Source organism: Eptatretus burgeri, chromosome 1, assembly GCF_056783735.1.
Source record: "Eptatretus burgeri isolate ZD-2024b chromosome 1, Ebu_testis_v1, whole genome shotgun sequence".
NCBI lineage: Eukaryota > Metazoa > Chordata > Myxini > Myxiniformes > Myxinidae > Eptatretus > Eptatretus burgeri.
The window spans coordinates 14,179,909-14,199,719 of NC_140961.1; the positions used below are offsets into that span (position 1 = coordinate 14,179,909).

Below are 19,811 nucleotides of genomic sequence, written 5' to 3' on the forward strand. Positions count from 1 at the left end.
TTGATTATCTGAAAAACTCTACTAAACCTTTTTGCTGACGACTCCACCACATGCAGTGGCATTACTCATCCTTATGATCACAGAATGGAACATCTCTCTCTCTCTCTCTCTCTCTCTCTCTCTTTCTCTTTCTCTTTCTCTTTCTCTTTCTCTTTCTCTTTCTCTTTCTCTTTCTCTTTCTCTTTCTCTTTCTCTTTCTCTTTCTCTTTCTCTTTCTCTTTCTCTTTCTCTTTCTCTTTCTCTTTCTCTTTCTCTTTCTCTTTCTCTTTCTCTTTCTCTTTCTCTTTCTCTTTCTCTTTCTCTTTCTCTTTCTCTTTCTCTTTCTCTTTCTCTTTCTCTTTCTCTTTCTCTTTCTCTCTCTCTCTCTCTCTCTCTTTCTCTTTCTCTTTCTCTTTCTCTTTCTCTTTCTCTCTCTGCAGACCTTGACAGAATCAGGAGCTGGTTCAACACTTGGAATATGTCTTTAAACCCGACAAATTCCACATACTCACCGTCTTTCCGAAAAGACCATCTGGCAAACCTTCCCACGTACTTCTTTAACGAATTTTTCTTGAAGTTTTGAGTGCCATCATCAGTCATAATCTCTCTCGGATGGACCACGTGTCCTAGCTAGCCACCAAAGCCAGTTCCCAATTAGGCATCCTCCCTTGTGCCAAGTCTTTCCTTGGAAAATACGAATTTCTAACAACTTCCAAGGTATTCATTGGCAGCTACATGGAGTATTGCCTACCTCTATGGGGGCCTCACATCTTTCGCACATTGATGCCATACAGACGAAGGCCCTAATAATCATTGGAATCTCCCACAATGCAGTTGAATGCATCCCAGACAGGTTGGTAGCCTCTCCGTCATATCAACCTCATCTATTCTGGGCTTGCACCCTCTGCCTTTTCTGTAATCTGTCTCTCCCCCCGCCCCCACCAGGTTAGTCCATGGCACACATGATCTGCTCGTAACCCACTTCTGGTGAAACTCCCAAAATCTAGCGTCACTGCTCACCTCCATTCGATTTTACCTCTGTCTTTTTTTCTCACCTGTGCAAACAGCAACTGCAGTCTGTTCAATTTCATTATTCCCTCCAAGTTATTGTGTTTTGTTCAATTTCATGAAAACTTGCTCAAACATAGCAAGGTGGCTGAAAAAGTGGAAGGGGTTCAATTTCAGGTTGTTGCGTTCTTTCCGCTCTCCTCGCATCCTCCTTTATGTTGTGTTGATCTATTACTATTTCATCCCCAGATTTCCCTTCCTCGTTTTCAGCCTCCTTGCTTTGTTTGAGCATGTCTTCACCTTTGCACTCCCTGTCCTCACTCCCACTCCCATTGTTCTCGTTGTTCTCCACACCCACCCATTCATCCTCCAAGTGTCCCCCATTTATGTTCCTCTACCTTGAGCTGTTGGTGTGTTTTCTCCACTCTTCCTGTTCTATTCTTTCCAGGTTATGCATTCTAGGTCTTCCACGAACCTTGACTTTGTATACAAAAACTAAAAAGGTTTGATGAAACTTAGTCCCCCAAACTTTTGGCCCTCACCATCAACCACGACCTCTCTTGGGTAAACCACATATCGAAGTCGGTCTACAAAGCAAACCGCCGATTTGGCATCCTTTGTCATGCCAACTATTTCCTTGTATTGGCGAGTATGAACTTCGAACAACCCACAAAGTTTCCTTCTACCAGGTTTCTGGAAATCTTCACACGACGTGCAGGTGGGAAGATTGGCGATAAAGCTAATGGTAATCTTCACACTGAAGATTTGTCCAATGATCGTATCATGTTAGTTTATTTATTATTTATTAATACATGTTTTCATTTGTAAAAGCAAAAAATCTCTTCATTATCAAGTTTTTGTTTGTTTGTTTTGTTTTTTCTTTGCCATTATCATTATCCCTATCAGGCACGGCAATGCTGGAAAGTGCAGGTTTGTGTGCTGCACCTCAGAGGCCTTCCTGCTGAGGGTCAGTTTTGCATTGTTCAACTTCATTCCATGATATAGTAGTTATTTTGTAGGGAAATGCATGGCATGATCTTTGGGATAGTCGCGGTGTTGTAACCTGAGTGTCATATTTCAATTAGGGTGTTGTCTTCAACTTGTTTAATCCCCCATATACATTCAACACCTTGCACATTGTAAATGAAAAATGCCTCCGTATTTAGTGTTCATATCTCGCTCTAACATTAATTACAATATTAAAAAAAAATTTGATATTACGATAATATAATCATTAGAAAAAGCATCATTTCATCACTTCTGCTGGTTTTGACGATGGAGCATTTAATATATAGTGGTGAGTACAAGCGATTTCACCAAAGACAACAACCCCTAATAGTAAGCCGCTTTAATCTTCACTTAACCATTTTAATATTTACTAATAAACCACTTTATTATTTATGAAATAATTTTAATCCCAACTAAACTGTTTTAGTATTTACTAATAAATCACTTTATTATTTATGAAATAATTTTAATCCCAACTAAACAGTTTTAATATTTACTAATAAACCACTTTATTATTTATAAAATAATTTTAATCCCAACTAAACTGTTTTAATATTTACTAATAAACCACTTTATTATTTATGAAATAATTTTAATCCCAACGAAACTGTTTTAGTATTTACTAAACCGCTTTACAAAGGTGCTCAAAGTGACCACTTTCATTCTCTAATACGTTTTTCACACATTTTGATAACGTTGTGGCAGATAGCTCTTGCAAAGTTAAGGTTTGTTTTGAAAACGTAAAATTCAAGCGGAATGGCCTTTTATCAAGTAGTCTACACTGCGGGGTTTGTCGCATCAACCTTGTCTTTAATGATTACCCAGACAGTAAAAAAAATCACACAGTGACAAATTAGGTGATCTGAGTGGCCCATTCAGCAGTCCCATGGATGACCAATCTATTCTGTAATTGTTTTGTTCAGAAATTCCCGAACTTGTAGCCCAAAGTGTGGTGCTTCTCCATTCTGCTGCCAAATCAAGTTGCCAAAGAATGGCAGTTGCTCCATTTGTGGCAAGATTGTGTCCCGGAACATGGTTCGATGAGTGTCTGTAGTCTGTTCTAAAAAATAAACAAACAAACAAAAAAAAACTACACCCTCATTACACCATCTGCATAGATTCCACTCCAAACTCTAACTCCTGGAACATTTAGCTTGTGCTCAATAACATCAGACGAATGAACCCAATTATTCCTGTTTACTCACCCATTTGTTTTGAAAGCTGTCTCATCACCCGACACAATACGATTTATGAATTCTGGATCTGCTGTTGGACGATAAAGAAGCCATTCACAAAATTATAAGCGTCGATCCGGGATCATCCTTATTTAAAGCTTGTAACAAGTGTGCTTTGTAAGATTTTATCCTCAAATGTTTCAAATTGCAATGGACACCGGCTGTCGAAGTGTTCAAACCAACTGCGGCTCTTCTAACAGACTTTTGACGATTGTTCAAAGATGAGTCTGAAACCAGTTGTTTGTTTTCTTTCACCTGTTGTTGCTGCTTTCTGGTGACCACTTCTTGGAGCATCTGCGATGTTTCCTGTTGCAGCAAACTTCTTATCACGCTTGTGTATTGATTGTCTTGATGGAAAAAAGAACACTTGAAAACTTATTCTAAAATGCTGTACAAACTTGTTTGTAATCCTTTCCAGTTTTCTGCCACAACTTCAAAATATGAATTATTTTTTCCTTATTTAGATGCCACTCTGTCTTCTCGAGTAACACTTTACTCACCTGTAATGAGAAAAACATCATTCAAACAGTTTGCTCCAAAAAATACACTAAAAGGCTTGGTAAACTAACTCCATATGAAAACAGAATTCTCAGTAACATAACTTTTAAAACACCGTATATAACATCAACGATTTGATCCATATTCAATCATAGGTATGTATACAAGTGTTAACCATGCCCCGAGCACAGTACACGATCGGACAATTACTTGTAAAGAATGTGTGGAATTTTAAAAGGTATCGTGTTAATTGATCAACATAATTTTTTTTTATTGTTGGTTAATATTTTAAGTCTTTAACTGGTGAACGAACGTATACATTTGCAAAATCCTGAATGTAGTGAACGTTGTTTTTAGAGCTGTACGAATTTTAAAATGTTTGAATTGCTCATCGTGATGGTCATACCACCTGTTATTCTCATTTCTGTGAAATAATTTGAACTCTGATTGCAATGCTTGACCGAATCTGTTGACCCCATTGCCCTCCATGTAATGACAGGCATTCATAGCCACGCAATTGTGCTCAGTGCCCCAGACTCTTACGAGCGAATAGCAAGTACCACCAAGCGCAAGGGAGCTGAGCCTGTGTGGGACGAATACTTTACCTTCCACACAGACAGTGGCCGTGACAACCTACTGTTTGTCACGCTACATGACACGTCACACATGGTGAGGCACCGTCAAACTGACTGTTAAGCTTTTGGCTTTACTTTGCCCATTTCTCCAATAAACATCTTGAATACTACATCATCATCATCATCATCATCATCATCATCATCATCATCATCATCATCATAATCATCATCATCATCATCATCATCATCATCATCATCATCATCATCATCATCATCATCATCATCATCATCATCGTTTTATGGCCGTTTCTATGCTTGCATGTGTAAGCCATGGTTCACCTAATGCCTGCTTTCCAGGCTGCACGATCCCTTGCGAGCCCTCTTGTTCGGCCTTTAACTCAAAGATCATCTCTCGGCAACACATCCCATGTTTTCCTCGGATGGCCTCTAGCTCTCCTTCCATTCACATTCATATTTCTGTACCTCTTCACATAACTACCCACCCATATCCTTTCCACATGTCCGAACCATCTCAACCTATCCCTATGCATAACGTCACTAATGCTTTCTATACCTAACATAATCTCTTAATTCCACATTTGGTTTCCTATCCTTCAGTGTCACATCACGCATCCACCTCACCATTCTCATTTCCTTTCGTTCACACCTCTGATTGCAATGCTTGACCGAATCTTTGGTTTGCTTTGTAAAAATGGACAGAATGTCCATTTTTATTTGAGTTCATATCAACTTTATTTAACCTTTATTGTGCAACATTTTAAATACCTTTATTCTGACCATATGGAGAAATACATATTTCTAGTTCTCCCCCCCTCCCCCCCCACAATCTTTTCCTGAAAAGAGAAGTGCATGTCTGTGTCTGTGCATGCACATCACATATGCTTCATTCGAAAGGGTTCCTGCAGTCATAGAATAATAACATTAGAAAGACCAATGGTCGTGTAGCTTACCAGGCTGGTTGCCAAATAGTGGAGTGATTGATGGATCAGGGTAAAAATTAGAGCTGGATTTAGAATACACATTTTAGGTTAAGTAGAATTGACATGATGTTCACAGTGGTGCAACTCTGCCGTCTATCGGCTTTAGTTTTTGAGATATTGCCCACTGCTAGTATGATTATGTCACTTTCTGTTGTCAAAATAACCTTAATTGATAAGGTGCATCTCCAAGGTGTCTACAATTCATATTTTATGAGATATTGCACACTTTCTGTTTGATGTCAAGTAAATATCACATATTACTGGCCTCCATATTCATTGCATGCCTGGTGTTGGTTTAATGGTTAGGGTGGTGGGCTTGGAATCCAAGGATCTTGAGCTCAAATCCCACTCAGTGTTGAATTAATACCAGGTGAGGTTGATTCTGCCTGTCATCCTTCTGGGGTCGGAAAATGAGTGCCAGCTTGCTGGTATCCTGTGTCGGAGTGGCGACCCATCCAGTATTGTACTCAATAGTCAAGGAGACTGCTTTGGCAGCACCAACGCTCTGCACAGAGTATGGTCCCAATGGATGGATGGATATTCATTGTGATTCGGATCGGCTTCTTTTAAACGTTCCCAAAGATAGTCAATCATGTATGTTAGGTTTCGCAATGATCGGTTAAGCGGTTTCAGAGAATGAGTTTTTAAGGTTTCCTTTTGATCCAATATGGCTGCCAGACCACCTGATCAATGACGTCCTTGTTATCAAATTATATTTCCTCTGTGTAGTCGATCACATTTGTAAAGTCTTTCATCAATCGGTTAATCGGTTTCAGAGAAGGAGATTTAAAAGGTTTTCTTATGATCCAATATGGCTACCATACCACGTAACTGATGTTATTGTTCGCAAATAATTTTTCCCACGGGAACTTGATCACAAGTTTAAAATTTCGCATTCATCGGCTAAGCGGTTTGAGAGAAGAAGATTGTTCAAAGTTTTCCTTCAATCCAAAATGGCAGCCAAACTAGATTGAAATTAAAGTACTTTTGGGACCTTTAAACTTACGTTGACCTACTTATAGATGGAGGGGGATGATGCCATGAACAATCTTGAGTTCTACCACACCAAAGATCATTTTAGCCAAGTTTGGTCACAATCCTAGTTTCGGCGAAGAAATTGCAATTGTTTACGGACGGACTGACAGACGATGCGCCATCGCACACGCTCACCTGAATTATGTTCCAGGTGAGCTCAAATGGTTCCATTGAAATCCTAATACTCGATTTACTTGGAACAAAAAGTTTGTGTCCTTTTAATCATAAATATGCCTGTTTTGGAAAGCCCCTCTTTCCAAGATTGGATTTGAGGAAGAAGACTTGGGAATGGGAAATTCATGTGATGGTTCCAATGGAAACATTTATTGACTATATGACAGCAGGAACCCTTCAGAAGGACATAGAAGGAGCACACAAAGTTATATATAGTAATACTTATTGAAATAACAGAAAAATACAGGGTATATATATATATATATATATATATATATATATATATATATATATATATATATATATATATATATATATATATATATATATATGAACACTGAAGGAGCACACTGACGACAACAACCACATCCATGACAACAACAATCACATGCTTATAAAATGTACTTTTTCGCTTGTTTTATTTTATTTTACTTCCTCATTGACATTCTCAGATAGACATTCAAATGTTTGTGAAGTACAACACACTGTCTTTCGAATAAGCCCCTCAGTGAGGCGACGGGTAGGCACGCCTCGTGATTCCCTAAATGCCACCATTTTAATGTCTTTTTTTTTTCTTTTTCCTTTTACAAGTAAAGGAAGCCCAGGTATTTGTTAATTTTATGCTCTTTGTTTAATGGGGCTGCCACACAAGAATTGATGCAATTAAAAGGACTTTAAGATACATTTTTGTGACTTTTTTTTTTGATGCCACGTCATGATGTGTAAATTTGACTATATAAATGGCAAAAACCGTGTTTTAAACGAAGCAGACATTCCCCATTTTTCCAGAGAAGCAATGCAAGTTGTCACTTGGTTGACTCTATTCCTCAGGATGCTACAATACTGAGTGATGGTATCATGAATTGAGATTTCTTTTTTTCACCCCACCTTCCGAATGAATCCCTTAATTGTTTAGGGTGGAAAATATGGATTTTTTTTTTGTATAAAATGTTGAGGCTTGAATAAGAGCTAACACACAGAACATATAACAAGGGGAACAGGAGACAAGAGGGGTGGGAGAGGGAAGGACAAAACAGTGGGGAACAGAGAAATTTGGAGATCTGTGTAAGGGAGAGGGATGTGGCGGGGAACATGGGGAATACAAGATGGACATTACAGGGACTTTCAGGAAGGAAAGCAGGGAATTTGAAGGAGGTGGGTTTGGGGTGGATTAACGGGGGTAGAAAAGATTGAGGATTTGGATGGGGGACAATAAGAGGTGGTAGTGAAGAGCTGTTTTGAAGAACTGGAGAGAAGAATGGGATTGAAGAGAGTGAGGGAGTTTATTCCAAAAGCACTAAAAAGAGGAATGAAAGAGTGAAGGTGAGGAATGAAAGAGGATACTTATTATATGGGGGTTTTGACTGTTCTTCTTCAAAATGTCAATGTCAGAATTCTTTTGTAGAAATGTCGAGGCAAGTGGAGGAGCTAGAACACAGAATGGATGAGGACGTAACAGAATATGCCTGATGTTGGCTTAATGGAGAGGGTGGTAGGCTTGGGATCCTAGGATCCTGAGTTCAAATCCCTCTCGGCTGTTGAATTAATACCAGGTGGGGTTGACTCTGCCGCCATCCTTCCGAGGTTGGCAAAATGAGTGCCAGCTTGCTGGTATCCCAGGTCAGAGTGGCGACCCGTCCCGGATTGTGCCCAACAGCCAAGGAGACTGCTTAGGCAGCACCAACGCTCTGCACAGAGTATGGTCCCAATGGATGGATGGATGGACGTAACAGAATGAAATAAACATTAAAAAGAGTGGGGGGTGGGACACACCAACAGCAGGGTTAAGGGGAAAAATACAGGGAGACTTGAAGAACTAGAGATATGGTGAAGAATGAGGGATAGTGGAGGACACAGGGTGGATAAGATGGATATAGTTGTAAATTCTCATTCACAGAAGGGGAACGAAAAACCTGAAACCTGGAACGAGGTGGGCTTCCAGAGGGTTAATGGTAGTACAAAAGATCAATGCTTGTGGATGGGAGATTGTCTGAGATGGTGTTGAACAGCTGTCTTGAAGTCCGGGACGGAAGAATGAGATTGAAGGGACTGAGCAAGTTTGTTCCACAGGCAGTAGAAATGAGAAATTAATGAATGTAGGCGAGCAGTGTCTAGATATTGGGAGTTTCACCAGGAGGGGGTTACAGACAGACTACGTGCACCCTGCGGATACCTGGAGGGGGTGGGAGTGACAGCACAGAAAGTGCAGAGGGTGCGAGACAAGAAAGGAGGTGGTAGAAGACAGAGAGATCACTGACCTACCTGTCTGTAATGTGAAAGTGATAGGCCGATAAAATTAGCTTCATCGCGGGAGATTCAAATTATTTTGAAAGCCTTTGTTTTCACCACGTCAAGGTGAACAAGGTGGGAGGCACGGGCACCAGCCCAGATGGGAGAGCAGTACTCCATCAAGCTGCGGATGAAGGCCTTGTCGATGGATAAGAGTTCCGATGTGCCAAGGAAAGGCTTTGCATGATGGAGGATGCCCAATGGAGGATGTCCCAGAACACCGCCTTGGGGCACTTCATCCTTCACAGGAAGTGCATATGAAAGGATTCCATTTGGAGCCATGCATTCTTGGCTACGAAAGTCGGGGAGGTCAGTAAGCCATGTGTCGAGTTGGCTTTGGATGCCATCAGCAGAGAGTTTGGAGAGAAAAGTTGGGTACCACACTGTACCAAATGCTTGAGAGAGAGAGAGAGAGAGCCCTGATGTCATGTTTAAGATTGAGGTCCTCCATAGTTGCGTGAGCAGAACCAGCCTGTTCAGGCTAGAGTGTCCGGAGGGCTAAAAAGGAACCTCTGAGATATACATTAGAGACAGTGTCTGTCAATCTTTTTGAGCTCTTCTCAGTTAATGGTGATCAGCAATGCTTTGAGATGTTAAAATGCTTCAATGTTAAGGAAATAGTCGAGATGTTAAAACACCCACTTATAACCTCTAACGAAGATAACACGTCATTGGCTGTGTGAAAATTTCCATACACCTGGTAATGCCAAATTTAATTTTTGTAAATGAATAAATTGAGTAGCAGACTCAGCAATATGGTCGGTTTATCATTGTGTGCAGGTTTACATGTAGATGAACGAACACCAACGTTTTGCGACCCGTCGCTCACTGTGCATTGTCCCCGATCTCGGTCTTATCACATTGCTCCAGAGGAATCGTCAAACAAACCCACGTATCTATTTACATGGACAGTCACTGGAAGAGGTTCAGTTTCTTGAACCTCCATGTCTCACCATCAGCTATGATCTCTTCTGGGCCAAGCACATCTCTCAATGCTGTCATGTAAAACCAGCTGAAGACTGGGCATCTTCCATCATTCCAAGTGATTTCTTGAAAATTCAGAACTACTCGCAGCCTTCAAGGTCTTTGTCCATTGCTCAATGGAGCACTGATGCTCTCCCCTATTGGCTGGCACCCCAGCATCACATCTGTCTCTTGTGGAATCTCCCTCACTGAGGCCGAAGCACAAGGCCTGGTGCCTTCACATCATAGGCAAGTTGGTTATCTCTGTGTGCTTTTACTGCCTCTTCTCCTTCTGGTGTATGGGTTCTCTCTCTCTCTCTCTCTCTCTCTCTCTCTCTCTCTCTCTCTCTCTCTCTCTCTCTCTCTCTCTCTCTCTCTCTCTCTCTCTCTCTCTCTCTCTCTCTCTCTCTCTCTCTCTCTCTCTCTCTCTCTCACAGCACCGTCCAACCCTCGCACTCATCCTGCAGATGCATATGTTCTTCCAGTAAACTCCTCCTGTGGAACCACTTCTAGTCCTGCGTGTGAAACCACCTTCCTGAGACTGTTCAATCCCATTATTCCCTCCCGAGCTTCAAGCAGGTCGTGCACTCCTATCTCATGTCACCCTCCCCATCCCTATCCGCAGTCTTTGCTACCTCCATTAACCCTACCTAAATCAAACCTCCTACCACCCCTCCTCCCGCTCCTATGTTTTCCTTTTGTTTATTCCCTAGCTTGTTTTGTCCAACTGTCACCCACAGAGTTTGTTGCCTTCTTACTCTCTGTCTCCTCACTATTACCCTGGCCTCAATATTCCATAGAACAATATTACATCCTGGTCCCTTCAACAGCATGCAGGATCATAAATTAACAGGTTAAGGTTTGAAAGTGAAATAACTCAGCTTGCTGTACCCAAGTCAAAAATATTCTATCCACATGAGAAAATATATTAAAACCAGAGAGTTGGTGTCGAAGCCACCCGATGCTCGCCTGTTTATACATTTACCGTTTTTACAAGACTAGTCTAATAATATTTTTTATAAAGCATTGCAGTGAAGTCTGATGAAAATAATTTTAAAGCAATATATGTATTTGTATATTGTAATCAGTAAACTAGTACACATATTAAATGAATGGCAAGCGTCTAGTATAAAGAGGCGAGCATTGGGTGGCTTTGACACTATCTTAGGTTGAAATTAAAAAAAAAAATTAAAATTATTTGTTAATTTCAACTTCACTACACCGATAGTACACCCCAAAGGAACCTCCATGCCAAATATCAGCATCCTAGTACACATCTTAAATGAATGGCAAGCTTCTAAATAACTTGCACCAAATACTTTAACGTTGATGTGCTACAAAAAATTTAAGTTCAAAACAGGTCAAAAATTTGAAACATTTGAAATTATTTTTAAATTTCAACTTCACTACATCAATAGTATACCCCAAAGGAACCTCCATGCCAAATATCAGCATCCTAGTACACATATTAAATGAATGGCAAGCTTCTAAATAACTTGCACCAAAAACTTTAACATTTTCATGCTGACGCTGACGCACACGCTCACGCCGGGGTATCGCTATAGCTCTCTGTTCTTCGAACAGGCGAGCTAACAAATGGATTTACTTTCTCTTTAACTACTTTGCTGTGTGACCTGAACGGATGAATATCATTTGCTTTTTCTATGTGATTTCCTCAAGTGTTGGCCTGTTTGTCGGTGGCAGAGTGAACTCGCCTCACATTTTGGCCGAGCCACTGCTGTGGGAAAGGGGTCCTGCCAATTGAACGCACTCCCGTTGAACCAGACTGTCAAAATCACTGTTCCCATTGACGAGGTACATTCATTTTGTTTTTACACAATGCATTTGTTTGTTTCTTTCAATGTAACCTGCTTGAGCATTCACATCTTTTTCCAGAAGAAATAATAAATCGTACCATGCATTCCTCGCTCAACTGAAGATGGCCATTCACTTATGACGTGTGAACAACTTGGACACGTGAATTTGGTTTTGTGTCGGAAATGTCTCCTAGACAACAACCCCACTCTGAGATTGGGAAGTAGTGTAACGTGGTGTCAAGGGATATCCAAGAAGGCCAGACCACTTGCTACCAACAGTTTAGGCAGGAATTTGTAATTGGTTGAGGGTCTCAGTAATAACTCACCTACTCTTCATGAAAGACATCATGTGATCTCTGACATTTACCAACGGCCAGTTCAGGCGGAGGGGTCCTCTGGTTTACCATCCATCCAATAGACTGCACACACATTGAAGTATCGCCCTACCTGTGAAATACCTGGGACCATTTTATGGCTGGGCTGATATTTAAACCCAAGATGGGCAGTTGAGAGCCGAGTGTGCATATCTCGAAGTTGTCTAAGCTATCTTGCTAATCCAGTAAATCATATAATATACGTGGTACACGGTCATCAAAACTGATTGCGTTTCCCGTGCGAGTGCGCATTAATATAAAGCACACACAACTTCTATTCTAAATTTGTACCTTCGAACACTAGTTCCTTAATTGCCCCATCATTGGCCCAGATTAAATGATTGCCCCAAAAACGCATGGCTCGGTTAATTTTTCTGCTCTACATTGAGATCCTTGGTAATGCGATGGAAATTATTTTTCTCCTCGACCAATTGATTCTTATAGAAGAGTTAAATGACAGAAGGGAAGGTTGGTACACTGATAAAGTTGCGCAAAACAAACTGACATTGAATGCACTGACCAATAAAGTTAACACAAAAGGGATAAAGAACGACGGGCAGGTATGGGAGATGACATGCGGTGTCGGAAAGCCAACACATGGAAGAACGACAAAGAAAAGTGCAATTGTATTGATGCAAAGATGTAAATCAACAGATGAATGATTAAGAAGAACAAAAATATAGATGCAAGTTGAGAGTTGGATTGAAAGAATGGAAGTTGACGAGGGGTGGGTTCATCAGTTTGTGGATGAATGGGTTGGCCTTGATGTTGTACCAGTCTGAGCCTTTCACTTGTGATGCTCGGATCTCAGGTTGAAATGCCATAAAATCATTTTGATTTGTCCATTGGCTCCTAATTTCCTCAATAAATTGAGGAGGAAAAGGCAAAGGGTTATTATAGAAAAATAAAAGGTCTGATTAAAACTGAGAGTAGAAAACTGAGAGGCGACTGAATTAACCTATGGTGGAAGAGAAGTTGGCCTTCTTGATGAGTAATGGCACATACCCATAGCTTAAGTCTCTACCTTGTCAAAGAGTGCAAGGTTGGATGCAGGAGATATTGTCCTCCTGCTGATCTATTTTACAAATAAAAACTCAAGTAAGTCTCCATTTCGTAAATTCTTTGCTATACGATTGTCGCATCGACGGTCCATCCCCTGGATCTTAAGTGATTAAAGCGAGCACTGTACTTGCTGGAATCTTGATGATTACATGGATGACCAGGCACCTGAGTGTCTGTGTGATGGGTCGTTATTCATCATTAAGTAAACCAAGTGATGATCATTTTAATCCCTCCAAGGGTTATCGATAAGCCGAATCATCAGCGTGGAAAAATGGGTGGAACAAGAGACGCACCACGTTGACCTACTTTGAAACAAATAAACAATTTATTTGGCACACAAAACAGACAACATGTAATCCTGGACACAACACGACAATTAATAAACACGACACATTGCTGCTAGAACATTATCAAGGGTGGGGGTGCCCAACTTGGTAATTCTTGACTATCTGAGCATTGCATTCCGTCGGCACACAAAGCTCGCGAGGTTCACAGCCATGACCCCCAGAACATAATTGGTTCATGAGCGCCAGCCAGAGTGACCACTATATTCGTTATGTCTGTGTGTCTGTCTGTTTGTTGGGTAGTCGATGTAGTCGAAAATTTTTTTTTTTGAGATTTTTCTACCCTTATTATCAGTATTTCCGTCGATATGTTTGTCTGTCTGTCTGTATGTATGTCTGTTCGGTCCAGTGCTCCGTTAATACAATGGCTTGGTAGGCGAGCTTGGTTTCGATGAAACTTGGTTGGTAGGTTCATACCATGACCGAGTTGTGTGCAAATGAGAACCGTTGCTATGGACCCATCTGTTGCCGAGCAACGGACCTTTGAAATAAAATTTTAAAAATCTCAAAAATTTATTTTTTCAAAAATCAAAAATCGGGCCATGAGCGACTGTGGGCAGTACATTCAGCCATATTGTCAAAAATTTCCAGCCGGATCCTATGAAAACTGTCGGAGAAGATAGACTTTGAATGAACCCTGGTCGAAAACAATATAAAAACGAAGTTCGTTATATCTCAGAGACTATGAGTCAGATATACATCAAACTGGTATGGTAGGTTCATGGTATGCCCTAGTTATGTGTGAGAAAGAACCGTTGCTATGGACCCCTCCGTTGCCTTGCAACGGCTGAAAAACCTCAAAATGTGGGGGTATTTTAACGAAAAAACAATCTGCAGCATTAACCCTTGAAGCTCGAATCATGAATTTTCTTGTGCTTAATCCTCAGGTCATTCCCCATCAAACGGGCCCATCGCGTCAGGTTCTGTTGGGTAGTCGACTACCCATGTCCGCCTACCGGCTTGTCTGTCTGTGTGTCTGTCTGTCCAGAGCATAAATCCGTGCACTTTTACCCGATCTTGATGAAACTTGGTTATGTGTTCGATATCAATGTCAAGTTGTGTTTCCCTGGATGTGGGCGTGATACGCCCAAAAAATAGCTATTTTTAGGGGGTAGTGGGATTAAAAATGTATCTTCTCCTTGGGAATTGACTGAATGGAATGAGTTCTTTGATATTTGAATAGCAAAATGAATTATCTAAAACTTGCCGTTGTCCGATTTTTCATTTTCATCCCAAGGTCAAGGTCACAAGGTCAAAAACTTCGAAAATTGCGAATTTTGACATAAAAATCATAGGACCACCCAAACTTTGAGAGCTTGGATGACAATATTTTTTATGCATAATCTTGATGTCATTCCCCACCTAAAGTCTTGAAACCATTTTTCTCTATCTCGAACACCTTGCCCGTGGCGCCCCCTTCAAGTTTGTTTTTATGCTGATTTAATCAAAGTATGGATAATAATTATCCGACGAGTGCGAAATGCAATATAGCCGATATGACATTATATTGTTCCTGGAATGTTCCAGAGGAAGTTTTGCACCAAAGGTCATAATCCTTGACCTTTGACCTTTAAAGGTCACAAAGGTCAAATTTTCAAAGTTGTGGGAATCGAACCAGGTTTTCGACCTTCTTCGACGAACTAACTCCAATAAGCTATAAACACGTATCCTGTTTCCTTATTTTAATGTCCACAACGTTGTTTTGTGACCTTTAAAGGTTATGCAAAGGTGAAATTTTCAAAGTTGAGGGAATCGAACCGGGTTTTCGACCTTCTTCGACGAACTAACTCCAATAAGCTATAGCACGTATCCTGTTTCCTTATTTTAATGTCCACAACATTGTTTTGTGACCTTTAAAGGTTATGCAAAGGTCAAATTTTGAAAGTTGTTGAACGAAACCGGGGTTTCGACATTTTGCAGCTAATAACCCGTCACCCGTACCACATCGTGTTGATCATTTTTATAACTTGGTCAAAAATTATCACATTGTCTCATCCTTGACTTCTGAAACAATCTACATCGTCAAATACCGCTCGTGAACCATCGTCGTCTTCAGACTTGTTAATTTTTAGGCTTCATTTCACGCACTCTTTGGCACATTTTTTTTCCTCCTCTCAAAAGTGGTGCTGGTTACCAGTGTCGTGGAAATTTTAGCCACCTCAAGACAGAAAAACCTTCAGTTCAATTTAAGCTGTTTATTCAGTAAATATCAGACAGACTCGCACTCACACAACAGCTTCCTCCCATTTGCACCGTCAAGAAGAATGTTTTCTACCTTTTGTATGATCAGAAAGGATGGCTGATCAAAAGGAAGATCAATTTTGACTATGATGAGATCAATGTCCTCAAAATACTGACGCCTGTATTCCTTCTTTGGTGTGATAAATTGATGGCCCTCGGGCCCGTCATCAATATCTTTTGGAATTTACCGCCTTCGTGGTAAGGTTGGCTCCTCCAACTGTTCGATTTTTGCTTGCTTCATCAAGGACATTTGTGTAAAATAGCTCAAACTATTCATTGCTTCGCTGTCGCTCACAAAACACCTTATCAAGGGAACTTGCTTTGTAGGCATCCTGGGCAGATGTCTGTTTGATTTGCAATGTATGGGCCAACTGTTAAAAGCCTGCTGTGAGCTTAGCAGTTTGGATGGCAAGCTTGGGATCCTGGGGTCCTGAGGTCAAGCCCCTGTCGGCCATTGAATTAACACCAGGTGGGGTTGAGTCAGCCTGTCATCCTTCTGAGGCCAGCGAAATGAGTACCAGTGTACTGGTGATAGGGGCATTGGATCATTGGCACAGCTGCGTGTTATGGCTGTGCTATTGTCTCTTGAGGTCATTGAGATCATATTGTGCTATTGTCTTGTTGTCCCATTGTGCTATTGTCTCATTGAGGTCATCCACACAGCCGCGCCCTCATCCAGTGATGCTGCCTGCAGCCTTGTGCTGCATACGAAGGGGGAGGAGGACAACTGTTCTGAAGCAGAGAACAGTAGAAGCACTAACTTCCTACCAAGGAATGTTGAACACTTCTCCATGAAGTGTTATTTGTTTTCTCATGTTTCTCCATGAGAGCCAGTTCACCTCCAGATGTTCATCCGTGCAATAAATATCTACCTCCCAGCTTGTCAAGTAAAATTATCTGTGCTGGTGCTGTTCAACTCTTACAACGTTTGCATCAGTGCTGCGTATTTTTCAAGATAGTCAACCAAAGCAGTTGTCATTGTCCAGTGGGTGTAGCAAAATTTGCAAAAGTTGAGGCTTTCGGGAGATTTTGTTTTTTGAGCTTCATCTGTTCAACTAGGTGAGACCATTTTGTTGAGAACCCTACGAGTCGTATCATTTCTTCAAATAGATTCAAGATATCCTAAACAGATTTTGATTGGCTGCAGATCTCCTGGAGGCAAGGGTTTAGGCAATGCATGCGTATCGCTGCCTTGCACGTTAATAGCTCCATCATAATTCATAACCTTGAACACAGCAATAGTTGACGGGACGGTTGAGTCAAATCAGAATAGAACATCTTTTAACGCTAGAAACGGTTTCCCTGCGGAGCTTGAACTTTTCCTTGACCGCCCGTTACACGATGTATTCACATGCAAGGCTGCACGGTGAACAGTGGCCATTTTGTTTTTGAGTTTTCCATCCCAGAATGCATTGCAACATCGAATTGTAAAAATTAATTATTTCTTTTTTGAGATCCTCGTAGAGGATCTATAAGTCTTACTCACGTTGTTGTTCTTCATCTTCTTGTGGACTTTTTTGTTTCACAGCCAACAGTTTTCATCAAAACTTCCTGAAACTTGGCGTATATATGTACAAATACCCCGCGCAGACAGTAACCATCTCCGATTTTGAAAATTCCTCCGAGAAAATAAAGTTATGACGTCAAAATATCTCCGCTAATGGAAATCGCCGAAAAATTATCTACAAAACTAGGCAAGCTTTTTGAATTCTGTTTTCGGGAATCAAACAGGGCATGAGCAGAGATGAATTACCGCACCTACGATACATCACTATGACGTCATATCAATTTTTATGACGTCATTCCTATTTTTTGACATTTTTTTGTTTCACAACCCCAGAGTTTTCATCGGATCTTCGTGAAACTTGCCATGTATATGCATAAAGCCCACGCGCAGGCAGTAACCATCTCCGATTTTGGAAATTCATCCTAGAAAAAAAGTTGTCGTAATATCGCCGCGAATGGAAATCGCCGATTCCATTATCTCCGAAACTAGGCAAGCTGTTTGAATTTTGTTTGCGGGAAGCAAGCCGGGCATTAGCACAGATAATTTATCGCAAACCTGATACATCACAATGACGTCATATTCGTTTTTATGATGTCATCATTAAGAGGACGAGGATCTTAGCTCATTTGAGCTTGTTTTTTTCTAAATTCCAAAAGCAATATGGATCAATCACATAGGTGTTTGGGCACATGCTAATTTTTGTTACCACCTTCTTTGTGGCACATCAAAATAAATTCTAAGCCACGAGCAGAAAGAAGCTGACAGGCTGAACATGCATGGATGCTGGTCGCCCCGTGAAGGCGTACACCAAGTGATCTATCCCCTCTCAAGTCTGTTATCACAACACACTGCAATGGCGTGATTGTCACCATGAGATACACCTGCTGCTGACTGGGGTGGCAAGGGTGGTGGTGGGAAGGGTTGACGGACGCGCACGTTAAAACACATTCCCCCACATATATGATGACTACTGTTTTCATTATATCATAACACAGATAATTTGTGTACTTTAGAATAATTTGTACAACTTCTGAGAGTTTGATTAATTTTTTTGAGTGATAACATCCAGTTATGTAGGAGTGCATTCGCAGGTATGATGATTCACCCACTTAATATTGTAATTTCTCACTTTCACAAAAAAGGAAAAAAAAAAAAACGACTTTTCAACTTATTTCATCCACCGTTTAGGAGTACCTAAAATAATATAAAACATGATTGTAAATTAGCCAAGTCGTTTTCAATTATATAAAGTTTTCATGCAGAGATGCTATTGTAATACCTTATGGCAAGGACTGTCTGGCAAACCCTTCCATCTACTTTCTGATAACAATCCTCTTGAAGAAGTTCAGTCACTCAAACTCTTGGGTCTCACTATCAGTCATTATCTTTTTTGGGCTAAACCACATTTCAAAGTTGGCCTTAAAAGCCAGTCGCCGACGGGACACCCTTCTTCACGCAAGTCCTTCCTTGTCACACCTGAACGCTTATCCACCAACAAGCCTTCATCCACAGCTTGATGGAATACTGGGCTGGCACACCTGCCTCACACCTTGCTCAGATTGATGCTGTGGAAACTAAGGCCTTTAAGATCATTGGAATCTCCCACGATGAAGCGGAGTCTGTGGGTCGATCACTATTCCATCACAGACAGGTCGGTGCTCTTTTAGTCTTCTACCGCCTCCTTTCTGGTCTTGAACCCTCTGCTCTTTCCTTGCTTTCTGTCTCCCCACCGGATTTCTGCATGGCACATGCAGTCCACCATCAACCCCCTTCTGGTGAAACTCTTAAAATCCAGTCACTGCTCATCGACACTCATTTGTGTAGACACTACATCTACACACTACACATCTACATTGGGTAAATGAGGAAGGAGGAGGCAGGTGGATGTGCAGCACATGCTACTGCAGGTAGTCATAGCAAGGCTGTGGGATGGATCTGACAATGAGAACACAAGAGTAGCAAAATGGAAGAGAAGAGAAGAGAAGAGAATAGATAGTGACAGTATTGGCCAATCAATGGTGCTGATGCCACCAAGTAGCATAGGCAAATGGCTCACCAACTTGGTTCTTCCAATCAGAAAAGGCCATGGTGCAGATCCCCCCCTCCTCCATCCCCCTTCACCCGATGAATGCCCGAGAGCTGGAGTTTCTTCCTTTTCCACAAGTCTGCTGCGTCGATGTGGGGGACCCACGGAACATCTCCCTTTCGCTCAGTCAGATTTAGGGGACACAGAACTAGACAATCTTACCCCAACTGGGCAAAAATGAATCAGCCGATCCACTCAGCTGGGCCACATCAGATAACTATACCCTATCCCATGTCCTTAATAGAGTGTTCATAATGTCTGAAGGACAACGAGAAACACACTGCTGAGGCCTTAAACCGACTACAGGCGCCCTCAACCTTCCCACTCCCCAAAAATGTAGCAAAAACTGAAAATGCTACTGTTGATCAACTCAATTGACTTCGCAAGTGGAAGGTTTGTTTCTTATAATCACCGGCAGGAAATATCTGCAAAACGAATGTAAATCATCCCACTCTAAACATCTCCTGCAATAATATCACTGTTGGCCACTTGTCTGGCCACAGTGGAAATTAATTGCACATGTTGAGAATATAATTGATTACTTTTCCCCAAAGAGACCTTCCTCGGCCGGAGGAAGGTCTCATGATGTGTTTTCTGCAAAACCATGATGAATCG

At 41.2% G+C, this 19,811-nt stretch overlaps 1 protein-coding gene across 8 annotated transcripts in view; it reads left to right on the forward strand.

Moving 5' to 3' along the window:
* LOC147033905 (cytosolic phospholipase A2 zeta-like) overlaps positions 1 to 19,811 on the forward strand; it is a 116,175-nt gene that overhangs the window by 42,765 nt on the left and 53,599 nt on the right. For 7 of the 8 annotated variants that reach the window (XM_085872588.1, XM_085872578.1, XM_085872624.1 and 4 more), the window contains 3 exons: positions 1,894 to 1,954; positions 4,228 to 4,397; positions 11,470 to 11,580. In XM_085872588.1, the coding sequence (XP_085728714.1) occupies positions 1,894 to 1,954; positions 4,228 to 4,397; positions 11,470 to 11,580 (342 nt within the window). The remainder of the gene's footprint in view (positions 1 to 1,893; positions 1,955 to 4,227; positions 4,398 to 11,469; positions 11,581 to 19,811) is intronic. The other variant, XM_085872606.1, reaches the window with a different exon arrangement.